This window comes from Carettochelys insculpta, chromosome 12 (assembly GCF_033958435.1).
Source record: "Carettochelys insculpta isolate YL-2023 chromosome 12, ASM3395843v1, whole genome shotgun sequence".
Lineage (NCBI taxonomy): Eukaryota > Metazoa > Chordata > Testudines > Carettochelyidae > Carettochelys > Carettochelys insculpta.
The window spans coordinates 21,131,157-21,144,926 of NC_134148.1; the positions used below are offsets into that span (position 1 = coordinate 21,131,157).

The 13,770-nt window shown below is 40.3% G+C and overlaps 1 protein-coding gene across 1 annotated transcript in view; it reads left to right on the forward strand.

Annotated features, from left to right (window-relative positions):
- Positions 1-13,770, forward strand: part of WDR72 (WD repeat domain 72) — a 186,610-nt gene that overhangs the window by 88,636 nt on the left and 84,204 nt on the right. The window contains exons 15-16 of the mRNA XM_075007021.1: positions 5,667-5,758; positions 12,215-12,297. Coding sequence (XP_074863122.1) covers positions 5,667-5,758; positions 12,215-12,297 — 175 coding nt within the window. The remainder of the gene's footprint in view (positions 1-5,666; positions 5,759-12,214; positions 12,298-13,770) is intronic.

Here is a 13,770-nt window from a genome sequence, read left to right on the forward strand (position 1 = left end):
ATAAAGATGCCACTCACTAATTCATGGTTTAAATGAAAGGGTTCATTGGGGCAGGCCTTCAGCTGGAGTGACTTGACATCATTCTATCGATTTCAGTGAAGTTACACTGATTTACAGCAGCTAAGATTCTGGCCCAATTTTATTAACTTATTTCATTAACCAGTAATACAGAAATAAAATCATGTCTGTCTCTCTCTGCCCAGAAGTCATCTCTTGCACAGGAACTTGGTTCTTTGATGCTTGAAAATATGCCCACAGTCAAATTGGACTCAGGTTATTCCCCAGAGCTTTGGGACTCAACCTTTACCTGGATCCTGCTTGCAAAGACTAAGGATCTGATCGTGGGATGAAATAATTTGTGCTCAAGATCCCCTTTCCCAGCCCTCCCCACATAACCCATCCTCACTCACTCAGTTTTGTGCTCACAGTTAGGATAAGCTCTGGCTGCAGTACGGGTAATGAACCATTCAGTAACGGACTCCTGCCCAATTAAAAGTTGCAGTCAAACTGTACAACAGCAGCTGGCCCAGTGGATCTAATTTAAATCACAAGCGCATTCCTAGCCCTAAAAGTAGCATGGTTGGCCCAGCCAAGCCTACCAGATGCTCAAAAGAAAAATAAATAAAACTTCAGTTCCGATTTGGCATGCCGTTGAAAGAACACTTCACTGAGGGAGGGCAAAAGAGGGCAGGAACAGATGGTCTGTCTGATGCAGACAGAATTTTTATCCTACCCTGGCTCCACTGGAAGAAAAGATGTGAAAGGAACCAATACTGAGCCAGAGGTAATCAAACTCCACAACAACAACTTGGAGAAGGACCGTGTTGACAGCTGACACCCTGAGCACCCTTGATGGTACTTGGCCCATGCTGACAGAGAAAGGGCAGATTATTTAGACTGTATATTATATGGGGCAGAGACCAGTTTTTCTTCTGAGTTTCAGTTGCACACAACACAGGGAGGCTTCTACGGGCTACTGCAGCACAAAAAAGTAATAGCATGAGTGTGAAGTCATCCTGATATTCTTCTAATGTGTTCATTATTTGTAAGTTTCCACATGATGGTTTGGATCACAGGTGGGCAACCTGTGGCCCATGGGCTGCAAGCGTCCCATTGGAGGTTCTATGTGTGGATCTTGAGACCTTTCATTTACCATTGCCCATGCATAGGGTTGCCACATTCTGCTGGTTTCCATCTGTGTAATATTTTCCACACCAATATTACTAAAGTGGCATACATATGAAAAAAGCAAGGTCACATCAAGTGAGGTGCATGCTGACTGCACACAACATTTATTGTGAGAGCCATGTCCTCCCTGTGCATCCAGTCAAAGCACTGCAGTAGTTCAGCTGGCACACACTATAAATTCTAGGTATACAAGCACAGTTAGCAAAACTGCTCTGTCCTTAGAGACTGTCTTGCCACTCATGCCCAGCTCACTCCCTAAGTTAGGAGTTGCCCACTGCTAGTTTGACTAAAAATTTTTAAGCTCCAGTTTGTTTATGAACTGTTTGTTATTCATTGTTTTGATGTTGTCTACTTGGTCATTTAAGTCACACAGTATCTCTTTTTCTCTCTGCTTGGATGGCTGAAACTTTTTGAACTTGGGAATAATAAGCAGTAAACAACATGTTTCTGGCACAGAATTTGAGGCCAATAGTCGTTACTCATTGACGTCGGTAGGAATATACAGCAAAAGCTCGGTTATCCAGCATCCAGGTAACTGGCATGTTTGGATAACCAGCATGCCACAGGCTAGCTGACAAGCTGTGGCTGGCTGCCGTGGGGCCAGACCAACTGCTCAGCTGGGGCCCATCAGGGTGGGGCTGGATGCCCACTGCCCGGCCGAGGTGGCAGAGCAGGGCCAGATGCCAACTCCAGTTTGAATATTCAGGTGATAAAGCTTTTTAGTGTACCATGATATAGGCTGCAGAATTAAGAACATATAACTTAAGAACGGCTATGCTGGGTCAGACATAAGGTCCATCTAGCCCGGTATCTTGTCTGCTGACAGTGGACAGTACCAGGTGCCCCAGAGGGAGTGAATTGAACATGTAATGATCTTTCTCCTGCCATCCATCTCCAGCTTTTGACAAACGGGCGAGGGACACCATTCCTTACCATCCTGGCTGACAGCCATTAATGGACCTAGCCTCCATGAATTTATCTAGGTCTTTTATAAACCCTGTTGTAGTCCTAGCCTTCACAGCCTCCTCTGGCAAGGAGTGCCACATTTTGACTGTACGCTCTGTGAAGAATTTCCTTTTACTTATTTTAAATCTGCTGCCAATTAATTTCATTGGTGTCCCCTAGTTCTTATATTATGGGAACAAGTAAATAATTTCCCTTTGTTCGCTTTCTCCACACCACTCATAATTTTATATATCTCTGTTATATCCCCTCTTAGTCTCCTCTTTTAAAAAAAAAATCCAAAAATCCTAGTCTCTTTAATCTGTCTTGATAGGGGACTCATTGCAAACTCCTAATCATTTTAGTTGCCCTTTTCTGAACCTTTTCTAATGCCAGTATATCTTTTTTGAGATGAGGTAACCACATCTGTACAGACTATTGAACATATGGGCTTACGATGGTTTATGTAAGGGCAATAAGAGTTTCCATCTTATTTGCTATCCCTTTTTAATAACTCCTAACATCCTCTTTGCTGTTTGCAGATTTTCGGAGAACTATCCATGATGACTCCAAGATATCTTTCCTGATAAGGTGTACCTAAATTAGCTCCCATCATATTGTCTATATAGCTGGAGTTATTTTTTCCAATGTACATTACTGTACATTTATCAACATTAAATTTCATTTGCCATTTTGTTGCCCCATCACTCAGTTTTGTGAGATTCTTTTGAAGTTATTCACAGACTCCTTTGGTCTTAACTATCTTGAGCAGTTTAGTATCATCTACAAACTCTGCCACCTCACAGTGTACCCCTTTCTCTAGATCATTTATGAATAAGTTGAATAAGGTTGGTCCTAGGACTGACTCTTGGGGTACACCACTGGTTATCCCTCTCCATTCTGAAAATTTACCATTATTCCTACCCTCTGTTTCCTGTCTTTTAACCAATTCTCAATCCATGAAAGGATCTTCCCTCTTAGCCCATGACAACTTAATTTACATAAGAGCCTTTGGTGAGGGACCTTGCCAAAGGCTTTCTGGAAATCTAAGTACACTACATCTACTGGATCCCCCTTGTCCACATGTTTGTTGACCCCTTCAAAGAACTCTAATAGATTAGTAAGACATGATTTCCCTTTACAGAAACCACGTTGACTTTTGCACAACAAATTATGTTCTTCTATGTGTTTGGCAATTTTATTCTTTACTATGGTTTCAGGTAGTTTGCCCATTACAACGTTAGACTTGCTGGTCTGTAGTTGCCAGGATTGCCTCTAATGCCTTTTTTCAATACTGGCATTATGTTAGCTGTCTTCCAGTCATTGAGTGCAGACAGTGATTTAAAGGATAGGTTACAAACCAGAGTTAATTGTTCTGCAATTTCACATTTAAATTCTTTCAGAACTCCAGTGACTTGTTACTGTTAAGTTTGTCGGTTAGTTCCAAACCTCCTCTAATGACACCTCACTCTTGGACAATTCCTTAGATTTGTCACCTACAAAGGACAGTTCAGGTTTGGGAATCTCCCTAACATCCTCAGCTGTGAAGACTAAAGCAAAGAAGTAATTTAGTTTCTCCATAATGACTTTGAGTGTACCTTTTTTAATTTCGATCATCTAGGATGCCCACTGGTTGTTTACCAGGCTTCCTGCTTCTGATGTACTTAAAAAAACACAAAACAAAACATATTTTGTTATTGTTTTTGAGGGGTTTTTCACTATCTGTTCTTCAAACTCCTTTTTGGTTTTTCTCTTTATATTTTTACACTTAATTTGGCAGTGTTTATGCTCCTTTCTATTTTTCTCACTAGGATTTGACTTTCAGTTTTTAAAAGGTGCCTTCTTATCTCTCATTGCTTCTTTTGCGTGGTTATTAAGCCCTGGTGGTTCTTTTTTGGATCTCTTACTGTGTCTTTAAGTTTGGGGTATACATTTAAGTTGGGCCTGTGTTGTAGTGTCTTTGAAAAGTTTCCCTGCAGCTTGTCTGGATTTTACTTTAGTCACTGTACCTTTTAATTTCTGTTTTAACTAACTTCCTCATTTGTGCATAGTTTCCCTTTCTGACATTAAATGCCACATTGTTGGGCTGCTGAGATGGTCTTCCCACACAGGAATATTAAATGTTATTATATTATGGTCACTATTTCTAAGCGGTCCTCTTACAGTTACCTTTTGGACCAGATCCTGCACTCCGCTCAGCACTAAGTCAAGAATTGTTTCTCCCCTTGTGGGTTCCTGTACGAGCTGCTCCAAGAATTTAAGGTATCGCATCGTTTAAGGTATCAAGAAATCTTATCCCCACATCTCATCCTGACATGACGTGTACCCAGTCAATATGGGGATAACTGAAATCCCTCTAATCTCCCTTAGCATTTCATAGTCACTATCACTGTCCTGGTCAGGCAGTCAAAAATATATCCCTACGGCTATATTCTTATCTGAGCATGGAATTTCCCTCTGTAGAGATTCTATAGAACATTTTGAGTCGTTTGAGATTTTTACTTCATTTCATTCTACATTTTCTGTCACATATAGTGCCACTTCCTCACCTGCATGACCTGTTCTGTGCTTCCAGTGTATTTTGTACCCCGATATGATTGTGTCCCATTGACTGGCTATGTTCCACCAGGTTTCTGTGATGTCTTTTATATCAATACCCTCCTCTAATATAAGGCAGTCTAGTTCACTCATCTTATTATTTAGACTTCTAGCATTTGTTTATAAGCACTTTAAAAACTGTGTTTATTCGCCTGCCCTTTCCTGATGCATTAGATTCTTTTTCATGTGATTGGGCCGGATCGGAAAAGAAACATATTTCTTCCACTCTCCTCCTGACTACAACCTTGAAGATCTCCATCAATAGACTGTCCTCTGAGAGAAGTCTCTGTCCAATCCACTTGTTCCTCTGCACCAATCGGCTTTCCCCCGTCTCTTAGTTTAAAAACTGCTCTATGACCTTTCTAATGGTAAGTGCCAGCAGTCTGGTTCCGCTCTGGTTTAGGTGGAGTCCGATCTTCCTGTATAGGCTCCCCCTATTTTATTTTATCCTGTATTAACATCACAGTTTATTCACTATATATTCATCAGATTACATTGTTTTAAAGCTGTGTGTTCCTAGGGAATGCTCACATGTGAATAGCTACATATCTTGGGCATTGATGGAAGTTGTTCTCTCATTGAAAATCTAATTCCATTTGTACATGGACATGTTGAAGTTAATGGGGAGTTCCTAAGGTTTATTAACTTCCAAGATTAGTTTGTATGTGTGGTTAGGTGTGAGTGTGTTTTAAATATCAGGTAAATAGCGAAAACATACAAACATTACTGTGTATTGGACTGTTCCAAAAAATAAGCACCTCTTGTGGTTCTTGACACCACACCTGATCATAACATTTGGCAAGATCAGCTCCTATATTAAAAGTAATAAGAATAATACTGAATAATACAATGGCTGTAAGTGCAAAGACTTGAATAAATGCTACTGGTACAATAAGTTTTTGCCAGTATTATGTGGTGATTTAATGTTTGATGTTTAGTCCACAGAAATTAGAATCTGTACAAAACAAATGGAGAAGTTCAGAAACATCCAGCTCTTCACTGTCCATGTTTTATGAAGAGTTACCAAACTGTAAGTACAGAAGGATGCAGCAATGCTAACACATAGACAGTATTTTTGTTTTTAATTGTTTTATGTGTTTAGTTATATAAAACTCCTTACATAAGTTTAAACACTGAAATCCCATTACAGTCATAGATTTCTTATTGCCCTTTATATCCATTGAATGTTATTTTTTTTAATTCATCAAGTACAATAGTTAGATGAGTTTAAGCTTGAAGTGGGCTGTTAATTTCTTATGAGATGATGATCACAGAAGCACGTAAACACATCTTGACTATAAAGTGATACGTAGTGGAAACAAGAATACATTTTGCTTGGCAATAAAATATTCAGTTGCATTTCCAAAGGCATTTTTTTTTACTAATGTGAAAAACAAAAGCAAACATAATGAAACAAACACTGACTTTTTTTTTCCCCATTCAATTAAATCTCCCCTAGCACCATCATGCATTTGCCCAGCAACATGCCTCAACCTTCATGCGAACTGTTGCCTTTGTACTACTGCAGTCATCTTGCTGTTTGGATAATGCCCTTAGACTTTTGGCTTAAGGCAGAATGAAATAAAATCTCAGCACTTTAGCATCCCTCAGGCAATAGTTTACCAATCTTGCACTGCAACCCAGTCAATATTTGTTTGTTTTTACAACATGCAACCAACCAAAGAATTTTCAAGAACAGTATGAGAGAGCATACAGATGACTTATTTGTCCTCTCTGTATTCCCAAACAAACATAATGCAGTTTTAGTATATAGTAAATCCTGGGTAATTTTGTAAAACAAATTCTGACTTTCTTCTGTGTGTCAGTTTGGGATACACTTAAATTAGCTCCTAAACCTCTGTTCACAACCACTCTTCTATAGATTCTTTTTTCTCTCTCTTTTGCTCAGGAATTAGAAGGTTTATTTTATCACTGAGACTTAGTACTTCATGCAGGCATGCCTGGAAGGGGAAAGGGAAGAGACAGGAAGTAACTAGGAAATACAGGGTAATGTGATGAAGGATTTAGGAATATTTGCCTTGGGGTCAGAACCAGATTGCTCTGGGCTGTTCAGTCTGATGAACTCGATTCTCTGGATAAACCCCTGCTCTAGCTCTGCCAGAAGTAGAACCAGGGACTCTGAGCAGGAGAGACCTCTGTCTTTCCAAGAGTGGGGTGCTTCTCCACAGCTGTGACATCAAGGAGACACTGCCTCCCTTCAGAAGCCCAGGGCCTGATTCTTCTGTACCTTACACCTTGTAACTTCTATACTGATTTATAGCTGTACAGAATAGGTGGATGAGTGCAAGCAAATTGGAGTGTGGTAGCATTTTAGACTCTCTTTGCACTGACTGAGGCCCACACACAGATCTGATGTTTTGGCACAAGACTACAAGATGAGTGAAGGACTAAGTTGGATGTATACCTCCATAACCCCTTATTCCCCATAGGGAACACTCCTCTGGTGTGTAGCAGAGCTGCAAATGGGTCTGGTCTGTCCCTGAAGAAAGTTGGGCCATGCTCAAGGCAGCTGTCACATGTGCTGACTGATAACTACCCCAAGGAGTTGTGGGATGGCTGGACGATAGCAGTACTCTGGCTACAGTCCATTCCCCACACCTTGGGTTTTGTAGAGGCAGCTATGCTAGCTCTTCATTACCAAAGATACTTCCACAATGTGGGAATCCTGAGCTGATTCGGTAGGTCCACATTAGAGAAGTAAAGTTTTAAACAATTAGATATTCTTTAACAGTATGGTAGATTGGGGCCATGCAAAGGAGAAAATGTTATTTGTCACTATGTCATCTTGGTCTTATAGCTGTATATATATAGCCAAATATTTAGTCCTTATTCAAATGAAACCCTCACTGAAGTAGATTGGAGCTTTGCCTGATTCAAGACAGTATGTGAACTGATGAATTTGAGAACTTGGCCCACATACAGACAACCAGGTGTAACATTGAATGTTGTTATGTTTCTATTATTTGTTTTCCCTGGGATTGCAGCTTCTCTGTGTTAACTCACCGGAAGGTGTCACGTGAAGTTTGCAAGAATTTCCTTCCTCTGTAATAATTTTTACATTCCCTTAAACTACCTTGCTGATGCCTGTCAGCCACTATAGCCAAAATTAACTCACAGTTGAGCTTTGACATTTAAGCCGTGTCTATGTATGCACGCTACTTTGAAGTAGCGGCACTAACTTCGAAATAGCGCCCATCACGGCTACACGTGTTGGGCGCTATTTCGACGTTAACATCGACATTAGGCGGCGAGACGTTGAAGCCACTAACCCCATGAGGGGATGGGAATAGCGCCCTACTTCGAAGTTGAATGTCGAAGTAGGGCACGTGTAGACAATCCGCGTCCCGCAACATCGAAATAGCGGGGTCCACCATGGTGGCCATCAGCTGAGGGGTTGAGAGACGCTCTCTCTCCAGCCCCTGCGGGGCTCTATGGTCACCGTGTGCAGCAGCCCTTAGCCCAGGGCTTCTGGCTGCTGCTGCTGCAGCAGCTGGGGATCCATGCTGCATGCACAGGGTCTGCAACCAGTTGTCGGCTCTGTGGATCTTGTGTTGTTTAGTGCAACTGTGTCTGGGAGGGGCCCTTTAAGGGAGTGGCTTGCTGTTGAGTCCGCCCTGTGACCCTGTCTGCAGCTGTGCCTGGCACCCTTATTTCGATGTGTGCTACTTTGGCGTGTAGACGTTCCCTCGCAGCGCCTATTTTGATGTGGTGCTGTGCAACGTCGATGTTGAACGTCGACGTTGCCAGCCCTGGAGGACATGTAGACGTTATTCATCGAAATAGCCTATTTCGATGTCTCCACATCGAAATAGGCTACTTTGAAGTAGGCTTCACGTGTAGACGTAGCTTTAATGTAACAAAGTTACCAAAACGACACAAGAAAGACAAGGGGAAGACCGAAAGCAAAATTCACCTGACCAGCTGACCGTGGGGGATAAAAAACAATGGAAAGTCAATTTAAACATGGAAAAGTACAGTTTTACTGTGATAGTCTCATTTTTGTTTCTCTCTAATTTTGACATTTTTAATATTCATTGCATTTTACACTGTAAGAAATGATAAAATATAATTTTAATCTCTTGTGTCTCTTTCTTTCATGCTGTAAAATGGTGTTGGATGGTCTTTCTTTCCCCATACTTGTATGATGGAAGGCTGTGCAAGTAGAATTGCTTTTTTCAGTTTTTGTTTTTTATATATTATAAAAGTGCCTACACAGTACAAGTGTAACTGTACTTGCAGAGCCATCAACTGAAAAGCATAGTGAACCAATTCAGATTGCTGCAGTGCAGTTTGCAGAATTATGCAGCTACTTTGTGGGGAACACTGCAAAGTTTGTGGTGTGAATTTAGTGCAATCTAACTTTTTTATGGAGATGATGAAGTATCTTGATAAACAATGTGTTAAATATCTGACAGTATGTTTATACTACTATATACAATTCAGGACTGTATTTCAGAACATTTACTCAGTATTAACATTCAGGGATTGTCACATTGCTTCAGAGGTTGATACAATCCACTTACTCTAAACAACATATGTATTTAGCAGCCAAGCTTATTAGCCAAATATTGGGATAAGCAGCTGGTGAATGCCATTGGCCTGTTAAATTTCAAATGAGGTAGAACTGGATTAAACAAGAAAGTCCTGCCAATTCATGGCCATGCATTTGCTCTGAAAATCACCTGAGAATTCAGATGCATAAGTCAGACCATCTGTGTATCACATACCTTACAAAGGATGGGAGGGTTTAACCCTAAAAGTTGTATCATCATTCTTTTATAATCACATCATTCTTGAATATTTCAGCACTGTAAGGAGCATATTTAATAAAATATGAATATCCATACATCTCCTCCACCTTTGCTGAAATCTTTATTCATGGTGCTCTCCATACCTTTAGCTTTGATTAATGCAACATCGCTCTTCCGCCCCCCACTCCATGTGCTGCAACCTGCCTTTTCTCATGTGAAAAGAAACATTACCATAACCTCCAACAAACTCATTTCAGTCACTTTAAAATAGCTTCCTGTCTCCGTAGTAGAGCCTGCCAGCTGGAATGACCTTATTGTGTGTCTCCTCCTCATGGAATCATCTCATTTAACCTATCAGAAAATATTTCTATTCTCTTTGCATATTTTCAGTTACTTTATATGTATTATTTTTGGACTCATTATATGTTAAGCATTTGTCTACAGGTTTCAAGGTCAAACAGAGAAACCAGTTTCTACAAATCCATGATTAAAATAAATCAGTAATTCACATTTGCTGCTGCTAGAAGTGAGAGACAATCTGATATCAGCTTGAATATAAGAGAAAACTGGTCTTTTAGTTCTTATTGCAGGATTACATCCTAGCTGTGTCTACATGTGCACAAAACATTGAAATATGTGCCCTTCTTTCGAAAGAATGGGAGGAGTGTCTACATATGCAACACCTTCTTTTGAAAGAAAATCAAAAGAAATCAAAAAGATCAAAAAAATCAAAAGAACAGGGCACAGATGTCGAAATCCGAACTCCAATCCTATATCAGGATGGTCATCTCCTTTCGAAAAACTAAATCAAAAGAATACACATGTAGACTCTCCACACCACATTTTTTCGAAAGAGGGATCTGCCACAGCACTGGTCAGCTGGAGTGCAGGAGTACGAGTGGGCTCTGCCAGGCTGGGAACAGCTGGGCAGCACTCAGCTCATGTGAAGTGGAGAGTGGAGGGAGGGGTTCTTTAAGGGAGTAGTTGGCTGAGGCCACAGAAGGCCTTGTTGGCCATGGGACCCTGTCAGTGGTGTTTCCTGCCTCCCTTCTTTTGAAGGAGAGCTTGGAGCGACTTGGACACTCCCTTTCAAAAGACCTTGGTGGCCCTTCGAAAGGCCAGATCAACCCATCGAGCCGCTATTAGTGTGCGGTCGCTTCCTTTTGACAACTGGTATTTTGACCTCCACATGTAGATTTTTGCCCTTTCGAGGGAATGCCCAGCTCTTCGCTACTACCAAAGAAGGCAATGCAATATAAGCATAACATTTGTTTTAAGGAAAGAAATATCCCACCTTTGAACTATAGCATGATTTTGGAACTTTCTCCGTAACAACACTGAAGATATAGTCAGCTTGCAACACAGCTGAGACGGCTCCCCAGTTACAGGTTGAACCTCTCTAGTCTTGCACCCTCAGGACCTTACCAGTACCAGACCAGAGAATTTGCCAAACCAAGGGAAGTCAATATTGTCTAGTGTCATTACCAACACTTCCACTGATTACTGGGCTTGTAGGAGACATTTAGGGGTATATTAGAGCTAAATAACTACACAGAACATGGACAGCCAAGACTGGTGACTGTAAGCGAATTTTATGGGATTGCAGGTAACTTGGCCAAATGCTAGATAAATGGACTTCTGACTAACTAAAATCATGTCAGACCATGGATATTGCTGGACCAGAGAAGGATGGACTCAAGCAGTTCACCCTATAGTGTAAATTGTCTTAGCTCCAGTTGAAGGCAATGTCATGATCCCAGTTTGCATCTGCCGTCACTTTACCTTTCATATATGCTTAACGTGTGTGATTTGAGTGCAGCTATTAAAAAAAAGTCAGAAGTAATTTGACCATCCCACTTTATATGTATAATCAGTGGAGGAAGCTTTAATTACAGCATTCATTGGAGTAAATGAAATTTGCAGCATGCAGGAGACAAAGCCTCACCATAGTTAAAAGTTCGGATTTGCTTTTTATTAAAAAAACTGCTTACCCCTTCATCTTAAAATACTCAAAGAAAAGAAATTTCCTCTTCACTCAGTAAATGGTTGTGGTGGCCATAGGACACTTCTTTGCTGGAATTTACATTAAGCATACTATATTTCTGACTGAAATATCAGACTTCATTAATTAAGCATATTTTGAATATTTTTCTAAAACTGTTGTGCCTTGTCTTAATATAAGCATGACTTATCCTAGAAACATCAGATATGACTTTATTTGAAAGGTCTTGATCAAAGTTAGTGTACAATATCAATTATGAAACTGGAAATTTCAATCTTTCAATTTTGGGGAAAGATATTTCCGGCAACTGGCAATTGACTTAAGAACAAAAAAATATTTGCACAAACCTCTGCAGAAAAACAACGCTGTAATAGACACCATGAATAACCCTTTATAAATAAATATAAATATAAATTTTATATATAATATGCTGTAATGCACATGATGCAAATATCTTTCACTGATATGCCTGTGCATAAAATGAAAGCAAATATGTAAAATGGTTCTGTTTCAGATATGTTGCTGAACACTACAAAATTTAAAAATAGTGGAAGGTCAGTATAGTGCAAGGTCAGTTGAAATTTCATGTATGTTTTTTATATATATGAGCTCATTATATATATATTATATATATATAATGCTCATTTTATATATATGAGCTCATTATATATATATAATGTGAGCTCATAAAGAATGTTCTGTATATTTTCAGATAAAAGTCATTGCCGCTTCCCTGATCCCGGTAATGATTCATCGTTGAAACTTATTTTGTGTTGGAGAGACCAATCAGTAAAGGTAGGAACTGTAATAATGTCATTTTTATAAAGTAGTGTTTGCTGCTGCTAGTGTGAATCGTGATATCAGGATGTAACATGATAAATGTGGACTTTGGGGAAATTATCACATACATTCTGCTATTGAGATGTTCTGTGGAGAAAGAATTTTCATGTTAAACCATGGTACATTTATCAGGAAGTTATTTTAGATTTTAGAGCATGTGGTTGGAAATGCCAGAAGAAGCATTAGCATGCCTCATCTAGGTAACAAATCACACTGAGTAACAAATCATTTTTGAAAATGCATAGTACTTCTGTGTCTGATCTGGTGAATGTTTGACCAAAAGGATGTGAGTCCCAGTGAAAAAAAAATTAGAAGTTTTCAGTTACTTTAAAATCAAACTGTTTTATGTGCCTATGGAAGTTCAATGTCATATGTGCTGGAGAAGAAGTGAGTATGATAAGGCCTTAAAAAATGTGTCGTTGGGGCTCCATACTTTACTCAGTGTGATCCCCTCCCAGAGCACACACAAAAAAGGAAACAAGTTCCAGCTTCTCAAGGCAATATAACTTGCAACTTTGCCTTTGCTGAGCTGGGTGTCCAGCAGGCAAGTTTAGTGCTCTACAGGGGACCCTAGGTAGCTATGGAACATCCTGGTGACTACTGTAAACATATGACTCATTTCTCATGGCTATCAGATGATAGGTGGCCCTCCAAAGGGGTCAAGATTTCAGCCTACCTCTGGCAGACTTTACAAGGGGAAAAGAGACAGCTCAAGAGCTCCTGGGACTAATTAACTGAGTAGCTGGGAGGCAGATAATTAGATAGGGAAGCACCTAAGCATAATGAAAGGAGCCTACCCCCAGTAGCTAGAGAACTGAGAACCTGTCCCTTGAACATGGAAAAAGGAAATTTCTAAATGGAGGTCTTGTGGGGAAAGTAAAGGGGACCTGCTGAGGAGGTTCACCAGGAAAGGAAACCAAAGAAGAATACACCTAGGTGGCAGAGACACCAGAGGGGAGACTCTACAAATGCCAAGCCTGAGCGAAGCCTGGGCCCTGTAGATGGAGTTCATTTTAATTATATACCTTTCCAAGGAAGGGTTGTAGTGGTTTGACCTCTTGAACCTTAATCCAAGAGGAGAGACTTTTCCGCAGCTGAGAACAAGAGGCCGTGGCTGCAGAAGTTTTCAAGGACAAGTTAGAAAAACACCTACCAACACTTCCAATGCTTACTGGGCTCTAAGAAGACATTACAGCTAAATAACAGCACAGAACACTGACAGCCAGGATTGATGGAGGGAAACAAATTTATGGGACTGTGGGAAACTTGGCTACACCCATGATAAGTGCTCATCCAGCTAACTAAAATCATTCCTGATGTTGCTGGATGAGAGAGTTCTAGAAGTTGAACCAGGACTGCATTTCAAATGGTGTGTGTATCAGAGAGCAGAATGCCACTGTACAGCTTACAGGCATTCATGGGACTTTG